This window comes from Acinonyx jubatus, chromosome B4 (genome assembly GCF_027475565.1).
Source record: "Acinonyx jubatus isolate Ajub_Pintada_27869175 chromosome B4, VMU_Ajub_asm_v1.0, whole genome shotgun sequence".
NCBI lineage: Eukaryota > Metazoa > Chordata > Mammalia > Carnivora > Felidae > Acinonyx > Acinonyx jubatus.
In genome coordinates this window covers 57542557-57566363 of record NC_069387.1, presented here as the reverse complement: position 1 = coordinate 57566363, position 23807 = coordinate 57542557, and the positions used below count along the sequence as shown (strand labels likewise).

Here is a 23807-nt window from a genome sequence, read left to right as displayed (position 1 = left end):
TTCTATGTGTCTAGAGAACAGTGAGAAATTGCATCCAACTGAAATATATGTTGAGATGTTAGTCTGGAAAGTTTGGTGGGGACTATAAAAGTCTTTGCACACCATTATGTGAAAGAGTTTGGACTGTATCAGATAGCTAGGAGGAGACACTGATGGTTTATAAGCAGGTGGCTCATATAGGTAGACCTATTTTTGAAAGAACTTTGAAAACTATATCAGAAATGATATGGAGTAGGAAAAATCTATACCTTCAGCCCAGCCCTCTATTCTGAACTTGATTCATGAGGCCAATTACCTATAATCTCCTGGATGCCCCATGAGTGTCTCATTCCCAACATTTACAAAATTTACCTCATCAGCATCTCTCCCTTAAAGTTTGTCAATCCACTTTTTCCCCTTATCTCAGCAAATGCCATTCAGAACCCCAGGACCTGAGAATCTTTCTCCATTCCTTTTTTTCTCAACTCCCACCTATAATTAACCACAGAATCTTGTTTATTTATCTTAAATAACCTCTTCACTTTTCCTGCTTAAATATTTTCATTTTCTCTCCCAACATCCTCATGATGAAGTTCAAACTCATGAAATTACATAAGTATCTTGTAGCCTGACCCAGCCTATCTCAACATTCATCTTGCACTCTGTGTCTCAGCCAGCTTGAAGTTCCTTCAGTTCCTCCCGCATACCATAACTACCCCTAGGCCTTCACAAGTTCTGTCACTCCTCTCTTCACCTGGATAAATATTCTCCATTCTCAACATTTCCACTTATATGTAATTACCTCCAAAGAGCCCATCTTCTGGCCTCCACCAAATTAGTTTTATGTTCCTTATATGTATTCTCTTAGCATCCTATACTTCCCCTATCATACAAAGCCCTTATAGCACTCTACTATAAATTCTCTTTATCGCTGGACTATAAACTCTAAAAGGATAGAAATAACTTTTACACTGCTTACCTTGTCCCCTGCACTAAGCTTAGTGCATGACCCATAATAGTTGTTTAATACATGTTTTCTGAAGGACAGACAGAAATGGAGACACTGAAAGTTTTTAAGCAAGCATCTCATAGATTTAGATATATGTTTTAAAGAAAATTTTAGAAGCAATGCTGAAAATGTTGTGTTGTAGAAAATATTCCAAAAGCTAGAAAGGAAAGAATTGGGGGAAGAAATGAAAGGAAAGAAAAACAAACCAGATTATAAAAAGAGATTAGGAAAACGTAGGTCTAATAAAGTTGTAATTTGAGTTCCACAGGAAAAGAAGTGAAAGATTGGGGCAGAAGTAATATATAAATAAATAATGAAAAAAATTGTCAAAAATTGATGAAAGACACCAAGTCACAGAATCATGAAAAATAAATCCCAAGCAGCACAAATCCAAAGGGAACACCAATGTATATTATAATAAAACTTCAGAAATAACAGAAGTTAGAAGATGATGGAATGATATTGTCAATGTGTTATATACTAAAAGAACTACTAACCTAGAGTTCTATACCTAGCAAAAGTATACTTCAGAAAGTGAAGGTAAAATAAAGGCATTTTCAGGTAAACAAAACTAAGAGAATTCATCGACATCAAATCCAAGGTCAGGAAATACTGATAGAAGTACTTCAAGAAGAAAGCAAGGATGTACAGAGATGAAGGACAAAATGAAGAAAAATGGAAAGAGTCAAAGATGGATAAACATAAATGAATATGCAGTATACAAAACAATACAAATTGTCTTGTAGGGGTTAAAATTTATATAGAATTTAAATACATGACAACTGTATTAGTTTTCTAGGGCTACTGTAACAAAGTACCACAAACTTAGAGGCTTAATACAACAGAAATATATTCTCTCACAATTCTAGAGACCAGAAGTCTGAAATCACAGTGTTCATAAAGGCTATGCTCTCTGAAGGCTCTGGAGGATTATCTTTCCTTCCCTCTTCTTAGTTGGCAATCCTTGGTGGTCCTTGGCTTGTAGATTGCTTGTAGATGGCTTTTTAATGGCCTTCTCTCCTAAGTATCTGTGTCCATATTTCTCTCTTCTTATGAGGGCACCAGTTATTGGGTTATGGTCCCCCCTAATCTAGTATGACTTCATCTTACTTAACTACATTTGCAAGGACCCTATTTCCAAATAAGGTCACATACACAGGTTCCTGGGGTTAGGACTTCAACATATATTTTGGGGGGACACAATTTAATCTATAGCAACAGCAATAATACATAATTTGGGAGGGGAGTAAATGGAATTAAAGTACTCTAAATTACATGTTTTGTCCAGTAAGTTGTAAAAATTATAATTTATAGTAGTCTTTAGTAAATCAAGGATTCAAGTTGTAATCTAGGATAGACACTAAAAGAATTATATAATAATGTCATGTTTATGGTCTGACATATGTCATAGTTTCATTATCATTCAGTCAAAATATATTCTAATTTCTAATGTGATATCTTCTTTGATATATGGATTATTTGGGGATAATACATCACAAATAAAGTGGGTTTATTTCAGAAATGCAAGGTTGGTTTAAGCTTTGAAAATTAATCAAGTCACCTTACATTTTAGAGATTAAAAAAAAAATTGATGTTTATTTTTGAGAGAGAGACAGATGAGTGGAAAAGGAGCAGAGAGAGAGTGGAAAAGGGGCAGAGAGAGAGGGAGACACAGAATGTGAAGCAGACCTCGGGCTCTGAGCTGTCAGCACAGAGCCCAATGTGGGGCTTGAGCCCACGAACCACAAGATCATGACCTGAGCTGAAGTTGGATGCCCAACTGATAAGCCACCCTGGTGCCCCATAACCTTATCATTTTAACAGAATAAAGAGGAAAATTATATAGCCATCTCAAAGATATAGAAAAAGCATTTGATAAAATTAAATAGCCACCCAGGAAGAAAGAACCTTAGAAAATTAGGACCAGAAAGAATTTTCTTAATCTGATAAATGTTATATATAAGAATCCTAAAGCAAATTGCCATAACTAATGGGGAAGATATGAAAGTTTTCTCTTTGAGATCCAGATAGACAAGAATTCTCTCTATGGCAGTTTCTGTTCAACATTACACTAGAAGTCTGGATGCAATAAGGCAAAAAAAATATATCTGGATATACAAATATCCCATTACTTTATAATCTAACAATTCCATTCCCAGGAATTTTATATGCCTAACAAATATATACATAAGTATACAAAAAAAATACAATAACGATCATAGCAACTGCATTTGTTTTTTAAACAAAATTGTGATATTTATTTGTTTTTGAGACAGAGAGAGACAGAGCATGAGTGGGGGAGGGCAGAGAGAGAGAGAGAGGGAGACATGGAATCCGAAGCAGGCTCCAGGCTCTGAGCTGTCAGCACAGAGCCTGACGTGGGACTCGAACTCACAAACCATGAGATCATGACCTGAGCTGAAGTCGGATGCTTAACTGACTGAGCCACCCAGGCACCCCATAACAACTGCATTTGTAACAGTCAGAAACTAAGAAGCAATCCAATTATTCATCAGTAATATAATGGATAAATTATGATCTATTAATACAACCCCATAAACAATGAAAGTGGATGAACTACTGCCAATGAAATAACATCAGTGAACTTAATAAACATAATATTGAGCAAAAGATGCCAGACAAAAAGGAATACATGTTGTATGATTCCATTTATATAAAATTCAAAAACATACAAAATTAAACCATGGTGTTAAAGATCAGAATAATTATCTCTGGGAGGAGAGGAGTAGTACTTGGAGGCTACACAAACTGCTTCTAGAATACAAACAATGCTCCACTTCTTGATCTGAATAGTGTTTACATGTATCACTGTTTTCACCATGCTGTGCAGTTATGACTTGTGAACTTTTCTGCATGTTAATTATACTTAAATAAAAGTATGTTATACTTAGATAAAATACTTTTTTTTAGAAACTTGATGACAACAATAAAGGAAAATTAGAAAGGAGAAGTAAGCAGAATTAGTTACAGTAATGAGCACTGACATCTTATATCTTGACAAGGAAAGAGAAAGGAAATCTTAAAAAATAGATTGATGAACTCAAAATGAGTGTTAAGAAAGCTTATTTAAGGTAGGAGAAAAATAGTCTTATCTGAAATAAGTCTAGGCCTATCATTATATTGCAGCATGTAGGGATTTGATTTTAATATAGTTCATCATAGCTTAGTCATGTCCAGGAATATCTCTGGCAGAGATGGCTAATTACTGCCCCTAAACCATCATTCCTTCAGATACACAATGCACAAGTCCAGGGAAACCTCAACACATGGCCACCAAGAATAAAGCCTATTTGTCTCAGCCTCTGCTGCAGTTAGATAGGACCATGTGTCTATATTCTGCATAATGGAATGTGAACAGAAATCATGTATGCAACATCTGGATTATGCCCTTGGAGTTGTACTTCTCTGTGTCTCCTGTGTACTGTGATAACAAGGGCTGCAGCTGCCATCTTTCAGGTCAGAGATGAAGCTGTGAGTTTGATGTTAGGATGGAAACGCCACACTAAATGCCCTGGATCAGCACATCTCCAGGCTAAATGAGAGAGAAATAATTTTGTTTAAGCCCTTGTTAAGTTGTGTCTAAACCAGATGGCCTACACCACATCACTACCATTTAATTTCACTTAAAAAGCTACTTGTTAAAAAGAAAACAAAAGTCACATCTAAAAAGATATTAAGACAATTAAGTACATTTAAATGTAGAATTAATATTAGATATTGACAAGTCATTGTTCTTCCCTTGTGTCATTAATTGTGTTCTTTTTGTTGTGGTTATATTGGTTGTTCTTAGATTCATACAAAGATCTTAATTTTTCAATGGTTCTGTGATATAAGCATAGATCATGCAAAGTGGCAAAATATTAACTAGTGAAGCGGGGTGACAGATATTCATATTTGGTTGTATTATGCTTTCATGTTTTCTTTGTTTCAAATTTTTCACAATAAAAATTTGAAAAAAATAAACATTTCTGATATAATGTGGTATGCCCTCGGAGCTATTAGCACACAGAGGCAAGGCATGAGGACACCATGAAGGAGGTGCACTTAGGAAGGTTAACCTTTGACAAAGCAGATGTGTTTGCATTGTGTTGCCACCGTTTCTCCTAGGCCTAGAGAGAATTTGCATTCTTTTTGCTGAGATTACCTCACAGAATGTGGACAACACTGTCAGTCTTCTTCTGTAGCTCAGTTAAGTGGCAGGAATTAGTATGAAGATAGTATCCTATAAACATTGTTTTAAGCAGGCAGTGTGGTGTGTGCGATTTAATGTACCTTATTTGCATGCTGTCTGATACCCTTTGCCTATCATCTGTGATCCATATTGCACCCTGTAGTGGGATTCATTTTAATTGTAGACTCTACAGCTACAACTGTCTTCCAGACCATGTTATTATAGTAACAATAATAATAACAACAATGTTCCTTTGTTTCTGAAGACAGCAGAACCACACTATAAAAGCCAATCTGTTAGAAAATAAAGGAAACTAGAACATAGATAACATGCAAGAATTAAACATTTAAAATCTCACCACCGTAAGCTCTATATATCATAAGATCACATTTATGGAGTTTTACTTTAGTTGGACTGTAGGCAAGTTCTCATTACAGTTCAATAGGTCTGGCTTGTCTGTGCTGGGATCAAAGTATTTCTTCCCTATAAGAACATATTTCTAATCCATAATAATAACAAAGGAAAAAATACAAGTTAGAAATAAATTATCTTTAAGTATCCTCTATATAAGTTCTTTGTTCTCTATATTGATGTTTATACTTGTGTCACATTATTTACATTTATCAATTAAGAATTTGGAATGTTGAGTGTTACATCTCTGGTTTTTACTTAACATTATATCTATCTATCTATGTATCTATCTATCTATACACACACATACATAGTACTAATCAATAATATAATTAGAAATTATATGAACTGATATGTAGGGGAAAAAATCTGACTATCCTTTAGAATAGCAAAGGCCAATTACTTGGACCTCTTACACATAGACTGAGTAGAAAATAATTAGTTGAAGGAACACTGAAAACTGTCAAGGGTTTCTGTCCAATTTTTTGTTATCAAAATAACAGCATCAAAAAATCAAGAACTTTTTTATAAAGGAAATTATATCACATCACGTATTCAGAGGTAATGATTTTTCTTTCTGTTGCTTGCTTTCAGAAAATTTATACTATAACATCACCATATTCCTACAGGACATTTTTCTAAATAGTAGACAAATAAAACCATTTATATGTCTCTTCTTAAAGGTGAAATAAAGTTTTTTTTTTAATAATCATACAAAGAATTTTAAGATATTAGTTCTAATGACAGAATGATTGGATAACTTCATGGCTAGATCTGTTATCTAAAAACAATTCAACATTATAAGACAGAAGTATTTTAAAGTAATTTACCTTTAGTTATGAAATATTATAATCTCATTTATGGAAAAAAATAATTAGTGAACCATTTTTTCACACAAGTAAGAAATACTATTTCAGGAAGTCAGAGTATTGTAAGATTAAAGTTACTAGGGGGGCACCTGGGTGGCTTAGTTGGTTAAGCATCTGACTCCTGACTTCAGCTCAGGTCATGATCTTAAGCCCAGAGTTGGGCTCTGTGCTGGCAATGCAGAGCCTGCTTGGGATTCTCTCTCTCCCTCTCTTTCCAACCCTCTCCCGCTAATGCAAGTGTTCTCTCTCTCTCACTCTCTCCTTCTCTCAAAATAAATAAACATTAAAAAAACAATAATAAAGTTACTAAGGCTGAATGCTTCGGGCTCAAATAACCATCAAGAAATTGCCATCACTCACTGAAATTGAAATAAACACCACTGCTACTGATAATTCTGTCATTAAATTTCAAGGAATTATAGATGGGAATTTTTTTATAAATATTTTTATCTCTAAAATCAGTACTTTGTTGGCTGAAGAACAAGTTTTCAGGGTGCAATTCAAAACCTCCATCCTCAGGCCACTCAGTTTGGAAAGACATACATAAAATATTCACGAGGTTTGTTTCATGCCAACAAATTGCTCCAGAAGGTGAGAAATGATGAGCTAGATTCTTACATCTGAGCCACTGTCTCTGGTATGGAAAATACCTTAGAAACCTATTCATGCCCCAGGTCCACAACTTACTATTCAGAAAGTTTTCACTGTGATGAGCCAAATAGCATGCTGACTCATTGGATTCAGAAACCTATTAGTGACTAAGAGAATCACTGTGTTAACCAGAAACACCCTGCATTTTTGTTCATCTTTCTTTCAGATCACACTTTCACATCCAGCCTCTGGATATTGTTTCTTTGTCATCAAATACTGGCAATTTAACTTGATAATTCTTCTGAGCTTTCAGAGAAAAAGAAAGGGTTAGATATAACTGAGTAGCTTTTCCTGTAGTTGTTTTTTTTTCCAGAGGAGCTCATTATTGTCTGTACTTTGAAAATTATTTTGCCTTCTTATCTTTTATTTTACAGGAATAAAAGAACATCTCATTTCTGGGCTAGAACTAATTGGTACTTGGTATTATTCAATTGAGTGCTATTTCAGTTTGATACTCTCATTTTCTGTGTAGAAATTAAACAAAGTGACTTTCAATGGCTGCTTAAGTATGTAGAAGTGAAGGAGGCCACCATATCTGTCACCTCATTCATCACTGGGGTGAAGTTAGCTAAACTGAGAGGCTAAGCATCATTTACTTCTGTCCACACACCATCTCATGCCTGCCTCCTGATGCAGCCTGATTTCTGTACCCCCCTTCACTAGCTACTTCATTATTATGGCAGCTGTGAGTGTAGAAAATAGAGAATTTGAGGAATTTTACAGGCTGGTAAAATTACCCCGCAATCTCAGTTTTTAAAAATATATCTTTCAGATGGATATTTCTTCTCTCAAAGTTTTGATTAATTATGTCTTGAAATATAAGTTTCCTTTTAAAATGATTCACTGAAAAGTTGGGCTTAATAATCACACAATACTTTTCAAGTAGTTTTCAAACCCCTTGTTTAAAGTTACCATTAAATAATGTCCTTAAACTTTAGATTTCTTCTTCAAAGAAAGAAAATTCTTTTTTATAGTTTATTCTAGGATTTGTTTTAATGTGAAAAAATCACTGCCTGGAATATTGGATTCTCAGTCTCTCTCCTTTTGGCGGGGGGTTTGCAGGGACCACGAAAAATAAGACATCTGAGTTACAAAAGCAATAGGCAACGAACTTAAAGGTAAGTAACAGTATTGCAAATTTTCCTTCTCTGCAGAAAAATAAGAAGACTAAAATAATTTGTAGATATAAAAAGCCATCAGAACATGGATTGTTCTCATATATTCTATAGTCATTAATTTTCTGTTAAATATTTATGTTGCTTTTGGATGCATCAGTTTTTATCTTCCCTGTTGTATGATAAACTTTCTAAGAATGGGAAACAAGGAAATTTCACATCTTTACTTTTTGCCCTATATCCTCATGCTATCCTTATTGGTGGATAAGTAAGGACAATTAGAATCCAGAGTCACTTCAAATACTCAAAAAACATTCTGCAACTATACCAATACATTTTGGTTCCTATGAGCAACAGATTATTAATAGCATAACAGAAATTGTTCTGGTTTAAGAGATTGCAGATGCTCTATAGTTTTATGTCTCTTAAACGGCAATGAAAGGGAGGATTAGGAACTCTGACCTCTGCTATTCAGTTGATAAATGACCCTGTATCATTTAACCAGTCACTTTCTACATTGCCTCATCTTTTTCATGATATTAACAGCTAAGTAATTGAGGAAGATCTCAATGGCTTTCTGTTTTGTTGGTGGTTGTGTTTAAAGTGTTCCCCAAAGAGCTGATGACAAGTGATTTTTTGTGGTCAAGGATTCCTTTTGGTCAATATTCTTCTCTAGTTTACATCCTTTGCTGCTCTAGTGCATAACTGATCTATTTATATGTTTTCTTGCTCTTTTTTTGTGAGTAGGCTTTATGTTTATTCCTTGGTTTAAGAATAAAGCTGGAGCCACCTGATCCCTAACTTGTTAGTATTCTAGACCCTACTGGCAGAAATGGCCTAATTTTACCACTTCACACAACCTACTGGCCTTTGATAGTGCCCCCTACAACCCACATCTGTGTACCAACCTTTCAGTTTTTCTTAGATTGCTCAGCTGGCCCAATTTATTTCAGCTTGTCTCTCTCTAGATTTTCTCTAATCATCATCATCTTCTATTTTTCTGAATGTCACCTTCTCTTTTACAAGTCTACTTTTACTCTCTATTTTTGTAGCATCATTACCCTTGAGCTTCCAACTTCCTAAAAATATGGTGGCCCCAACCTCCCTGTTCTTCTGAGAAGCTTTCTTTTCAGACACTTATTATAGGACATCAGGAATGTAGAGATTTCAAACACCTCATTTTAGAGCAACTGAAGTCTGTAGAGACAAGTTACCAAAATTCACCTTATAATCAACCACAGAACCAAAACTAAATCTAAGGTCTTTTAACTGCAGAGAACTGGAGAATCCAGCCTTGATCCCCACTGATATCATTCCTGCCCTCAGAGGTCTACCTTCCCTGGGACCCATTTCCTCCAGTTGATATAACCCTGAGCAGAGTGTAGTTGAAATGCAAAGGAGAGAATCTAAAATCCACCACAGACATTACCAACCAGCACTTCTACAATTCAATTACCTTTCATTTCTGTAGCCAGGAAAGAATTATACCACATATAAGTTGGAAAGTGGACATGTTATTATATATAAAAACAAGGATTTGTTGTTTTTGGGTTTGGTTGGGGGAAAAATGTTTTGAATCCTCTTATTGGATATTGGATAATATAATTTTGGGAAAGGTTTTTGGCCTCTGTTGGTTTTCTTCAGTTCTTATTTTGCTTAACCACCATGGTCACAAATTTGTTCATTGATGCCCCTCTGTAGGAGATTCTTTGGTAGGCTTGATTTTTTTTTCCCACCCTGTTTTGAAAAGTTTCAGGTGGCTTACAGTTTTCTCAGAGCCTCCACCCCCATCTGGTGATATCTTTAGGACTGACCATCAGTGTGCCCTCAGAATATTTCTGAAGACTTTATTGGGAGCAAAATTTTACTGTATCTGTCAGTGAATAAATTTTATATGGTAGTCAGCTCTTAGGCCAGAATGTCTATTTATGGAAAATTGTTCAGAGACTAAGTCATCTTTCAGTTCTCATTGATATCCATGACCTTTCCTTGGCGACTTATAATGCCATATGCTCATATAGCATTTCATGGTTTTCACATTATCTCGTTTGAGCCTATGAAGTAGATAGGCTGATATTATCTCGTTTTATGGTTGAAAACACTTTAGCTCAGAGAGATTCAGTGACTTGCCTAAAGTCACTTAGATAGTAAGTGACAGAGTTAAGACTAGAATCCTAGCATTAAGATTGTCTTTGTCTTATTGATCCCCTCCCAACTCATCTGAAAGGAAAAATACCTCTTCTAATTTAGAAGTAGAAATAGGAAAGAGACATTTTTACTCACAGAAAAAAAAATAGGAGTTGGCTACCATGAGAATCTTAAGACTGCTCCATACAGCAGAAAAGATTCAGGTCTTATTTCCAAAACTGCTAATTGAACAGACTGCTAATTGTTGGTATAAACAGCAAAGCAAAGTTCATTCTCAAGGATCTTTGACTGCTAATCACATTTTTGTGCTACAACTGATTAAAACCATGCAGTTGTACTTGGAGTCACAGCTCTCAAATGCTCTTTGCTCAGTACTTTGCAAGGAATGTGTGGGAGTTCTGCTGTGTGACTAATGGGCAGTGTAGGTGGGTGATGCCACAGAAGTTACAGAAACAGAAATTTCCATGAGTTAGAGTTAGAGAACTCTGGAATGACCAGGTAATTTCCCTGTGTCTGCCACCTGCCATATGAACTCTCAGACTTGCCAGGAGACACTGAGGAATCTAGGGTAGAAAATAGAGAGGGGATAAAGGGTAGGGACGAAGCAGGATTTGTTACCTACCACCAGCACTGTCCTCAAGAGTATCCAATTGCTTAGGACCTGACAAGAAAGCACCAAAATTTGTAAACACAGGATACTAAATTCACAAGTGGTAACAGTGCCTATACCTAGGAGGCACTCCTAGTAAAGTACTGGTGATGGAGTCCTTCTGTGAACTAACCTATGTTCACATATCTCTTAGTGTTCTGAATGGCCCAAAGTGGACATGAGATGAACTTCTAGCCCTCCAAAGAAATTTCTTTGGGACCCTGACAAGAACCATCCATAACAATTTCTCCTCCTGGGGTCACTTTTTGTGAGCAATGAGCCCGTATTTAACAGCCTGGAAAGAGGGACTAATATTTAACACTCCTTAATGTGAAACCTTGCTAAAGAAGTCTTAAAAATCTAACGGTTACATTTTCTGGTGTCAAATGTTTTTATTTTTTAATCTATACTTAGTTGTATATTCCTGCCATTTACTCATTAATATTTTTCTCCTATCACCTCTCAAAGTGTTATGTTTCCAAAATTCTTCAGTTGAAATGTCATGAATATTTGTTTCCCACAACCTCCTTCCTTCAAAGTCTGCTTGACACCCTGTTCTCTATCTTCCCAGCCTAATCTTACTGTGTCACAGTTAGGTTGTAAGGAGGGAGTAAAAAGACCTGAAATCTATATTCACACTGGGTCAGAGGTATTCCAGAGTTTAAAGAAAACTAGATGCTTATGCAAACATCTCCAGTTCCACTTTCATAAAGGAGACATAGAACATAAACATCTCAGAGTGTGAGGTCTCCTTCTGACTCCTAGAGAAGACTCAAGCAGTTGCATACACAGAGAAAGGAAACTTTCCCTTTTTATTACATTTTTATGTTTTATCTCATATATTTTAAATCCAGGAAACATCTTAGATATTTAATGAAAAAGATAGTTAGATAATATTCAGGTACCATCAAGAAGGAAATGAAGGGCACAAACATTTAGAAATGGCTCATCAAACTGGTTGCCTCAGAACAATTTTGATCTTCATATTCAAGGCCAGAAGTAAACAATATCCATGACCAGCTAATGAAATAGGTATGCTTCTTAAGAATCAAAGAGCCCCCTACATCATAAATCATCATTAAAACTGTAACCTAAATAAGCACACGTTACAGAGTTGAGTTAGAAAAGACAAAAAAATGAATCCTTTCACCTTGGTGAAAGTTGAGGTATCACAAAATAATTTCCTCCCTCCTATTATTGTCCTTCATCCCTGAGTAAGTTCAAGATCCGCTATTTCCAGGGCTTAATTTAAGATTAAGCTGAAAGAAAGACTTTAAATATCTCTCCTTTATATTCTATAACAATTTCAGCATATTTAACATCTGTGTTATATTTCACCATGCACTGCCATTTATTTTATTTTTCATCAGGACAATAATATTCAAATCTAGAGAATACAAGGATACCCAACATGTCACAGCCAGCCTTTCACAAGGGAGAAGAAGCCAGCAGCAAGCAAGAAAATGGTTTATTTTAGAAAAGATAATTCCTCAGGACTTTACGGTAACCATTTCTTAAAGAAGGAGATAAAGTTTGTGATCAAGTTAAACCATTTGTTTTCTAGGCTGTAAAGAAAAACATTGGTCAAAAGCAAAAGCATCCCAGTTTTCACTTTATGCATATAATGTTCCCCAATAACTAATTTCAGTCTTTTATAACCTGCCCAGCTCTTAGGTCTACCATTTCTGCCATTTCTGCAGGTGTATTTTCTAAAAGCATGTTTCAGAAATTCTGAATCTGTGGTCTGATTCTTTACACTTGGAATCTGTTCTGTATCATTAAAGCACAGATTAATTTAGCTTCCTAATGACTGGAAGTAATAGGTGATGTTTCTATGAAGTAACTAGTTGGGTGTTTTTAAACCCGCCTGCACTTACCCCAAATTCATCAAAGACAGTGTCTTTTAGGTGCAGTACTAAGTCCCAAATCTCATGTATATGAAATATCAAGAATGTTTCAATTAAATAATCTGATGGAGCTACTTTTTTATTCGACCATTCTTACTCCTTATTCTCTGATAATCTTATTCTATACCTGCCACAAGTATAGAATTTGAAAAATAATGAAATGTACTCATTTTTAATGTTGACCCTCTTTGTAGTCAGAAGGTATGATTGCTTCAGTTTCTGAGGACAAATCCCATCTATATCATGTAACCCTGCATAATTTAATTTAACTTACATTGATTTATGTGTATTTATATAAGTTGTGAAGAAAAATGGGGCATACACAGTCCTGGAATGTGAGGAGTGAGAGAAGTGTGGATTTTTCCCGGTATCTGTTTAAAAAAATAAAGAAAAGTAGGGGCACCTGGGTAGCTCAGTCAGTTAAGCATCCAACTTCGGCTCAGATCATGATCTCACTGCTCGTGGTTCGAGCCCCGCATCAGGCTCTGTGCTGACAACTCAGAGCCTAGAGCCTGGTTTGGATTTTGTGTCTCCCTGTCTCTCTGCCCGTCTCCAGCTCACACTCTGTCTCTGTCTATCAGAAATAATAAACATTAAGAAAGAAAGAAAAGTAAAATAACCCCAAAATCCATCCAGTGGTGACTACTGAACTGTTTCATTACATTCAAACACCAAGACTAAAAATATCTTATTTTTAAAAAGTCATATACCAAAGCACTCAAACATATACCAATATTCATAGCAGCATTATTCACAATAGCCAAAAGGTGGAAACAATGTAAGTGTCCATCAACAGATGAATGGATATTTTAAATGTGATATATGCATATAACAGAATATTATCCACCCATTAAAAAATGAAATTCTAATATATACTACAACATGAGTAAACCTCAAAAATGTTAATGCTAAGTGAAATAAGCCAGACACAAAAGGGTGAATATTCTATGATTCCATTTATCTGAGGTACCTAGAAGAGGCAAACTTACAGAAGTGGAAAGTATAAAAGAATTTACAAGAGACTAGAGGAAAGAGTTAATGAGAAGTTATATTTAATGGGTATAGAATCTATATTTGGGATGATGAAAGCATTCTGGAAATAGTGATGATGGTTGCACAATATTGTGAGTGTATCCAATGCCACTGAATTATACATTTAAAAATAGTCAAAATGATAAAAAAAAACTTTAATAAAACTGATTAGTTTTTTCCAAGGTGAAAAGTAAAAGTCATATGCAAGTCTAAAGCATCTGAGAAGATATACATTGCTTAACAAAAAAAAATTGTCAGATATTTTTGGGTTTAATATAAAAAGGATTCACATTAACCCCTGCATAGTGATGCAGCATAAATATTTTCTAGTCACCAGGCCACACTGATCACATTATTTCCTCATTCTTTGGACATTTAGGAATAGACTGGCCGTTTTCAGAAAACTGCCAATAATACTTTATGCTACTTTGAACTATTAAGTAGTATCTTTGAATCGTGTGTTGGCTAAATTGTGTAGGCTGTTCTGTCTTTTTCATGGTTACTGTAGAAATTGTGTAGTCCTGGTGTTATGAGAAGACCACAGGGCATCAGAGTACACAATAAAAGTTAACTTATTTCATGGTTTACAATTTCTTCCAGCTGTCCCCTTTTGTGATTATCATGTTAACATTGAGAGTATAAACATACAACCAAAAGGGTTCTGGTAACTATCGCCAATAAGCAATCTCACCCATAACAGATTTCCAACCTCCTTCCCTCAAAGATTTGGATAGAAACACATGAAAGAAGTGGCATGTAAGCTTCAGGTGTTTCCAATTATTTCCCTCATATGAGCAAAGGTTTCCTAATGCAAAACACGTTTCAGCTCAGATAGTTTTCCTTATATTTAAAGATTATGTAGTTTCAGAAGAATTTCATCTACATATTCCTAATTCATCGACACTTCATCAATAACATAATATCTCCTCCGATCATTTCCTCTCTGGGTGGTTGAAAATATGGTACATTTAAGGACTGTTTACTTTTGCAAAGTGCACTTTTAGAAAGTGTATAACCTTTTGCCCCTGCAAAAAAGAGAAATAAATGCTCAGTGCTGGGATTTGTAGTAGATTCCTTGCCAGTTAAGTCACCACAGAGTGTTCTAGTACAATGCCTCAACTATCTTCCTGTGCAGGAACTGTCAGTTTCTGTCCAGAATGGTATACGTGGGGGAAGATAGACCCACCTTTGCTGGTGTAAATCATTTACTGCCTAAATGTTAACACTCAGGCAAGCCTATTTAAGGATTACAAAGAGAGAATGTGGATTTGGAGCATTTTGTTTTCCTAAGCTTCTGTGAGTGAAAGTTACAACATTGATCATTTAGGCTTCAGCAGCCTTACATAGCAGTGAGCTTTATCTCACAGTTTCAGAAATTTCCACTTCATTGTTGCCTTCTGAAGGTTAGCAGCACCACTCTGTAATTACTTACAAACAGAGGACTGTAGGACTTGTGAGGATTATTTCATAAGGCATTTGAATAATGACACTGCTAAACAACATTCACTGTTTAGGGAAACAAATTCATCTACAGGTGAATGAGCCAGATGAATTACAATGAAAAAGAAATCCTAAACCCTACTTACTGCTGAATATTTTCCAAAATAGGTGAACATTTCAAGCCCTACCCCAGCACATTGTCTGCCCCTTCCTCTCTCTCTCTCCCTCTCTCTCTCTCTCTCTCTCTCTCTCTCACACACACACACTTTATGATTTTGGCAAGAAATAATGAAAAAAATGTGAAAATGTAAACACTGCTCTGATGATGAAGTGTTTTTGGTTAATTGCCAATGAGTTTTGACGAGGAAGCCAATTTTTCAGATCAGTATCAGGGCTAGAGTTCTTTTAGGAGGTAAACTCCTGCTACTCTTAGCACTTGATCCCAAGTCCAAGTAGAGGAGGCATTAGATTCTAACAATCTGAGCAAGTTTTAAATGTATAGCAATAATACAGCTTTGCACTTAGAGAATGTAAGTGGTTACCACTCATTTATGTTTATATACATATGGACTTGAAATATATCTATATAGACATATTCATAACATATTCATATTCTTTGGAATACATTACAAGACAAACTAGACACAATTATAAATTTTGTTTTATTTTTAAAGTTTTACCTTCCTAATATTTTACTTTTCTTAGACTAAAGACAGTTTCAGTAGGTTGAATGCCATGAAATTACCAGCCTGTTGTTTTTATTTTACCACAGTATGAGAAAATGTAAAACTTGTGAAATTGTTTGAAAGCAGTATTGTCTGATCTACCCATGTTCTGTATGTGTCTGTATTGTAGTCCTGAGAAAGGAGAAAGTTTTCTCTAAATAAGAGGTTAGTGTGATGGCCAGGCAGCCAGATTTTGCCTTAATATCAACAGATTGCAAGGATGAGTGATAAATACTCTTCCCTACCTTCTACTTGTTTTGCACATTAGATTTTACAGTAGTCAACTAATAATTAGAGTTAGGTCAAGAAGGAGGAACATAATAACTGTGAGTGGAAATATCATGGGAAATATTTTTCAAGGTCATTTCTCATAATTCCTGCTCTGCTGAAAACAGGGCAACTATAAAGAGCTTGGGGATGGGTGTGGGTAGGAGAACATCCCCTCCCAAGATAGCTCATCCAAGCAGCAGGCAAATTGTTGCTGACCCACGGCCTCTCCATGAGGCAGCTTGGGCTCCCTCATACAAGGTGTCTAGGTTCCAAGAGTAAGTGCCCCAAGAAATAGGAAGTGGAAGCTACCAATTTCTTAAGACCTGGCTGCAGAAAATGACACAGCATCACTCTGCCATGTACTATGAGTCAAGGAGCTATGGAGCCTATATTCCAGGGGAGAGGACATAGATACCACTTCTCTGTCGGAGGCCTAAGAATATTGTGGCCTTGTTTTAAAACCAGCACTACTTGTAAATCACCAAGAAAATACATACTTCTTTTCAATTTGATCTTGCCTTTTTTATCTCAGTTGGGAATGTGTGCCCCAATCTTGGAAAATAAAATATATCTCCTAGTTAATTTGGTGGACCAGTTGAATCCTGCTATTTCAAAGAATCACAACAAAACAGCAAGAAACTTTATTTGGGTATATTGTGAGCAAGGGACACCTGTTTAAAATATTGCCTTGAAACAGTAATAGGCTGTAGAAATTGTAAATTAACTCTTAATTTCTTGCACCACCTGTCTTGGACCCCTCAACATCTTTCTCTCTTTAAATCACTAAAATATATGTGGATTAGCTAGAGATACATTTTGAAGGGCCTGTAGTTGTATTTTAGTTAGTTTGTATTTTGTAGGCTCAATTTTCCCTGTCATGCATTCTTAATCACCAAATTTTTTTTAATGTTTATTTATTATTGAGACACAGAAAGAGACAGAGCATGAGCAGGGGAGGGGCTGAGAGAGAGGGAGACACAGAATCTGAAGCAGGTTCCAGGCTCTGAGCTGTCAGCACAGAGCCCAACACGGGGCTCGAACTCACGAACCGTAAGATCATGACCTAAGCTGAAGTTGGACGCTTAACCGACTGAGCCACCCAGGCGCCCCAGTCATCAAATATTTTTTGAGCAACTAGTATTATATGCTAAGCACTTGAATTTAAAAGATACATGATTCATGGTTTTATGGGACTCATAGGCCAGTGGAAAACATACTTGTAACAAAAAACAAAAAAATCAAAGACATACTACAGTAAAGCTAAACACAACATCTCGTGGGTTCTTAGAGAATGAAGAATACCAGATAGGTGCCATGGAGCTGATTTTAAGAGAAAAGTAAAGATACTTCAGGCAAACGGAGAAAAGGAAAGTTAATCGGCACATGCAGCAAATAAATGGAAGGCGCTGGGTGTTTTGAGAAATGGCCGTTTATATTGGTGCTCATAGAATAAGGAATGAAAGGAAAAACAAGGAAATAAGGCTTGTAAGGTAGATTGAGCCAATCCTGAGCTTTGTGTTCTGGGGCCAAGTGTTTGAACTTGCTCCCGTACGTTACAGAAGGGACATAGTAATTCCAGATTTGCCTTCGGAGTCTGTCAGTACATTGGAAAGTGAGAGATGGAGAATTTGTTCCACTGTAATATGATGACTATTTTTCTAAGAAACCTTAACTTTTCCAAACTCACTTTTTATAAAACTTGCTTTAAAACAAAAAAATAAAAACAAAATTTTTTTTCAGTGAGAAATAAAAACATGGAGTATAGCATTTCTGGCTACACATATATAGTTATAAAACTTGAAAGTCATTGAGCGAATGCAGTGTTTGATTACATCTAGCTTTGGCTTCAGAGTAAAGGTCTATCTTGCTGTCAGCATACGCTTCTGAAAATTCTACCTCCGTCATCTACTGTTAGAACACAACATACAAATAAAAACTCAAAGAAGGCAGCCATGGTTTGTGTGATGGATTCCCCATCCCCCAGGAATTTAATGTTAAGCTAATATCAATCTGTACAATTAACTCATGTTACCAAGTTAATAATGGCATATTGTCAAATCTCCTTTGTGAAAATATGCTACTGGGAAATTGCCAGGAAGTGGCAAGGAGTGGTCTCAGGAACTGAGTAAGGTATTCTGTTAAGGGGGTGTGAACCTAAATTAAAAAGTTGGCTTGAATTATTCTAACCCTATGTTATAGAATTTTCAGGTAAAAACTTCATGGGGAATGGGAAGATAATTCTAATTTTAAAAAGACTTTTGAAAAATGTGCTAATAAGAATGACCTATACTTTTTTAAGCCTGCACTATTAGTTTTTCCAAAGTGAAAATTAGCTCACATATTGTGGTTCAAGATCCCACATTAGTGCTTACTCCCCTATAGTTTGAAATCTGAAGTGAAGTCCAAGGTGTGTTAAATCTTCTGGTTGATTTCTGGTCAAATTGTGCTTCTCTCTTCTGTATTTATTTGCATATTACTATCCTAATTAGCATTTTATTTTTATGTAAATTATCAACTCTCTAAATGTTCCCAAGGACTCCTCCTGCCCACATTTTGGGAAACCCTCATCTTTCCCAGTAACTCTGGGGGATTATTGATTGTATAGAGGGGTGGTGTTCCCCCTGGTCACAAATTACCTCCTGCTGAATTCTCCAAGGGCTATTCTTGTCTTACCTTCTGCATTTGCTATCCTTTCCCTCAAGCTAAACATTACTGGATACTACCAGAATGAGGCTGAATACTACCAGAATCCTCCACACCCCAAAGTACTTCCTACGTAAGGCTGTGTGTGTCCAGCACACATTGCATTGGGGCAATAGAGAGGATTTATGTGACTTAGTCTACAGCACAGCAATTAACTTAGAACTGAATGTTTAACATATCTGTTCTGAAGTTTTTGCAATATTCCCAGACAAAATTCTGCACCCAGGGGCGCCTAGCTGGCTCAGTTGGTAGAGCATCAGACCCTTGATCTTGGAGTCATGAGTTTCAGCCCCATGTTGGGTGTAGAGATTACTTTACAAAAAGATTCTGGGGGTGCCTGGGTGGCTCAGTCAGTTAAGTGTCTGACTCTTGATTTCTGCTTAGGTCATGATCTCAGGGTCATGGGATCGAGCCCATGTCAGGCTCTGCACTGGGCATGGAGCCTGCTTAGGACTTTCTCTCTTCCACATTCTCTGCCCCTCCCCTGCTCACACAGGTGCACTCTTTCTTTCTTGAAATAAATAAACATTAAAAAAAGATTCTGCACTCAGTTATAGTGTGTGTGTGTGTGTGTGTGTGTGTGTGTGTGTGTGTGTGTTTGCCCACACCAAGCAATTCTCCAACCTTAGCTACAATTTAACTCAATTCTACCACTACCTGGAGAAAGCATCAAATCCTACAGGATAAGGGCTCAGTCCTACCTGACTGCCCACCACCCCACCACCACTTTAGATGCCCCTCACAAGTCCAGGTTGTCACCTGTGCTTCTGACCAGAGGTTCTGGTGCTTCTGACCACCTCTATAGATCAGAGGTTCCGACAGACCCCTCCTTGAATTAGATGAATTCACCAAAGCAGCTCGCAGAACTCAGGAAAACATTTTACTTACTAGATTACCAGCTTTTTATAAAAGGGTGTAACTCAGAAACAGCCATATGGAAGAGATACATAGGGCAAGGTATGGGGAAGAGGCTCAGAGTTTCCATGCCCTCTCCCAGAGCATACTACTCTCCCCAAATCTTCACATATTCACCAAACAGGAAGCTCTCCAAATCCCATATTTTTGTCTTTTTGGAGGCTTCATTACAGAGACATGATTGACGAAATCAATGGCCACTGGTGATTGATTCAGCCCCCCTTCTCCTCCCCAGAGGTTGGGGGGGGAGGTGGGGGGTGGTAATATGGAACTAAACTGTAATCACTAGGTTGGCTCCCCTGGCAACCAGCCCACATCTTTAAATGTTTTCCAAAAGTCTCTTATTAACATAACAAAAGCTCTCTCATCACAGGAAATTACAAGGGTTGGGGGAGCTCTGTACCAGGTACAAAGACCAAATATCTATTTCTTACTATAAATCACAGTATCACACCATCTCTGGGAACTTCTCAAAGACATTCCTCCCATAAAAGTATGTTGCTTCATCAACCTTCCTTCTTAGCCCCATTTCCTTAGCTTCCTAGTCCAGTTCTAACTCCAACCATCCCCCCACCTCCATGGTTGACTTTCCTATTACTTCTCTTATGGAAAATTACTCTTTCTAGCTTTTTTCTTATTGTTGCTAAATAAGTCAATCTTTTCCAAAAGGAACCCTGATTTCAAATTTAAGTAATTAAGTAATGGCTTCTGCACCCTCCAGTATATCCATTGGCCCATTCTCTAATCAGCCTTTGATTTTATCATTATAGAATGCTGAAATATTATTTGGACTTGTTTGCTAGTAGTTTCATTTAATAATTGTTTTTATAGAAAGAAGAGGAAAAAACAGTTATTGAGCACCTACTTTGTACAAGCCACTGAACTAGACAGCTCTCATTTTATCCTCAGGCAACATTGGCCCCCAACACCAGCAGTCAACTAGAGCTCAATTACAGCTGTTTTATTTACATCTGCCCAATTGCTCTATGGCTCACCTCTGTCAACTGTCTACATCTATTTCACTTTTACAAAGGCAAAGAACTTTGCTTTCTGGTACTCTGGCATGGTGCTAGTCAAAGATTAGTCTCTAGAACAGTTGCATTGAATCACCTGGGAGCTTGTTGAAACCCATCACCTTAGAATCAACCCTAGACTTACTGAGTTAGAATCCACATTTTAATTCTACTCCTCAGTGGTTAATATGCACATCAGTGTTAGAGAAGCACTAATTAGAGTTTTAAGTATATTACTAGGATCACAGAAGCTTTGCACATACTTCCTGATTAAGTTGTGCATTCAACTAGAACTACTAACTCAGCCTAGAAGATGTTGATGACCCTACGCCTCCAGAAAACAAACAAAATAGTTTAATCGTGCAAAAGAGAAAGGAAAGGCTTTAGTTCTGAACTTAAGCTATTCATAAAAATTTTAAGAAGTGATTTTCATTTTTCAAGTTCCCTTCCATACCATCAAATAAGGTTTCCTTTTGTCCACACCTTAACTGTAAATCCTTCACTTTTAACTTTTATAAATTTATCCATTCCATCTAGATAATAGATTTGTTAACTTTTGTTCACTGACAACTAAGGGACATATGCCTCAATAAGTTTTGTAATTGCCATGTGTTTCAGAAATGATATCCTTAAAGAGGAGGTACTATGGTTTAAATTTCACTTATGTTAGAAAAATTTTGCGAATATAAGTAAATCCTCTTTGAAATTGCCAAATGGAGTTTGGCTAGTTCTTTTGCAGCTAGCAACAAACACTATAGATTTCTGTCATTATCTATAGTGTTTCTTTGCTAAGTGTAGGTTTGTTTGCTTATGTCTTGCTATTTTTTTTGAAAGGGGGACTTAGGAGATGGAAATATGGGATAATGTTACAAAAAAGTAAATTGTACATTATAGACTTATTCAAAACTTTTAAATGTTCAACAAGTAGGGAGAGCTGATTTGGAGCAGGGAGCTGGAATCTCAAAAGATATTTGCTGAACTGTTTGTTTTTTGTTGTTGTTTAACCTCAAATAGTTACCAAAAAATAAATTTTCTGGTTTCCTTTAGATTTTATCAGTAACATTTTCACAATATCTCTTTGGTATAAAAATAAATCTGGGGTGCCTGGGTGGCTTAGTCAGTTAAGCGTCCAACTTCAGCCCAGGTCATGATCTCACAGTCTGTGAATTCAAGCCCTGCGTCAGGCTCTGTGCTGACAGCTCAGAGCCTGGAGCCTGCTTCTGATTCTGTGTCTCCCTCTCTTTCTGCCCCTCCCCTACTCATGCTCTGTCTCTCTCTGTCTCAGAAATAAATAAACATTAAAAAAATTTTTTTTAATAAATAAAATAAATCTAATATATTATTTCAAATTACACTAATAAACTGGTAGCCATATCATAAAGATACTGAAAGCTATATAAATAAGTATGCTTGAAATCAGTACCTACAATCTTTATATACCGTTTTTTCTTCTTTTTGTTTTTCAATAATATTATTGGATTTTCTTATGTAATTTTATCATAAACATAGTACATATTGCTTCATAGTCTTTATAACTGCTTAAAATGCCTTGAGTTGAATCTCATTTATTTATCTATCTATTCACCTATAGGACATTCAAATCATTTCCTAAATATTTCCTATTGTAAACAATGCTTCAAGAGACATATTTGTGCATATTTATTACTTCTATGTGTCAGATTATTTACTTGGTGTCCAAAAATGCTAATGAACATATTATTTTAAAAATAAAAATAATTTAGGTGCACCTGGGTGGCTCAGTCAGTTGGGATTCTCTCTCTCCCTCTCTCTCTGCCCCTCCCCCCTCCCAGTCTCTCAAAACTAAATAAATAAATTTTAAAAATAAATAAAAATAATTTAGGGAGAAGAATTTAACTTTAATTGAAAACTCTAATTGAATAAAGTGTGAATATTTACTAAATCTAACTCCCTCATTCTCAACTCCAAAAATTAAAAAAAAAAAAAAGGAATTCCAGAAGAAAAACTCAAAAGTAACTCTCTGGGTAACTTAAATACACTTGCTTTTTCTGTCAACTACCTGGAAAATTTGAGGTTAATCCCCTTTCTGAATGAACTTTCTTTGCATAAATAGACACAATCTTAAGGTTAGTCAGTATACTTAAAGCTGTTGGTCCTCCAAGTCCTATTTAGTTCTCCAGATTATTTATTTCAACAAAGAAATATTTTAACCAAGGGGTTAAAGGGTTAGAATTCTTTTTTTTTTAATTTTTTTTTTCAACGTTTATTTATTTTTGGGACAGAGAGAGACAGAGCATGAACGGGGGAGGGGCAGAGAGAGAAGGAGACACAGAATCGGAAACAGACTCCAGGCTCTGAGCCATCAGCCCAGAGCCTGACGCGGGGCTCGAACTCACGGACCGCGAGATCTTGACCTGGCTGAAGTCGGACGCTTAACCGACTGCGCCACCCAGGCGCCCCTAAAGGGTTAGAATTCTAATTCATAAATTTTGTGAGGTTACTACCTAAGAAACTTTCGCTTCAGCCATTAAGTATTCATTCTTAAAGGACCACACTGATATTTCTTATACCCATTTTATTCTCTGCTACTTGACTCAGATGTATAAATTCTGTGTCAAAATCAAAGGCTACTAAAAATTTCTTAGATAAATGATGAGCAAACAGTCTAAAGTTAGAGAAATATTAGTGGATCATGTGGCAGTAGTTATAGTGACAAAGATATTGTCACTACTTTGAAAACCTTAAAAACACTTTACCAAGCTGGATGGTTAATATAAGTGAACACACATTCTGAAGTGCA

The 23807-nt window shown here is 36.2% G+C and overlaps 1 protein-coding gene across 28 annotated transcripts in view; it reads left to right on the top strand.

Annotated features, from left to right (window-relative positions):
• Positions 1 to 23807, top strand: part of LMNTD1 (lamin tail domain containing 1) — a 509230-nt gene that overhangs the window by 424205 nt on the left and 61218 nt on the right. For 14 of the 28 annotated variants that reach the window (XM_053226036.1, XM_053226028.1, XM_053226041.1 and 11 more), the window contains 2 exons: positions 8174 to 8229; positions 12394 to 15621. Coding sequence is in view for 3 of the 28 variants with exons in the window: in XM_027035776.2 (XP_026891577.1) it covers positions 8174 to 8227 (54 nt within the window). In the remaining 25 variants the exon portion in view is untranslated. Of the gene's footprint in view, positions 1 to 8173; positions 8230 to 12393; positions 15623 to 23807 lie in introns of those variants that run through there. The other 14 variants (XM_053226046.1, XM_053226045.1, XM_053226044.1 and 11 more) reach the window with 4 other exon arrangements.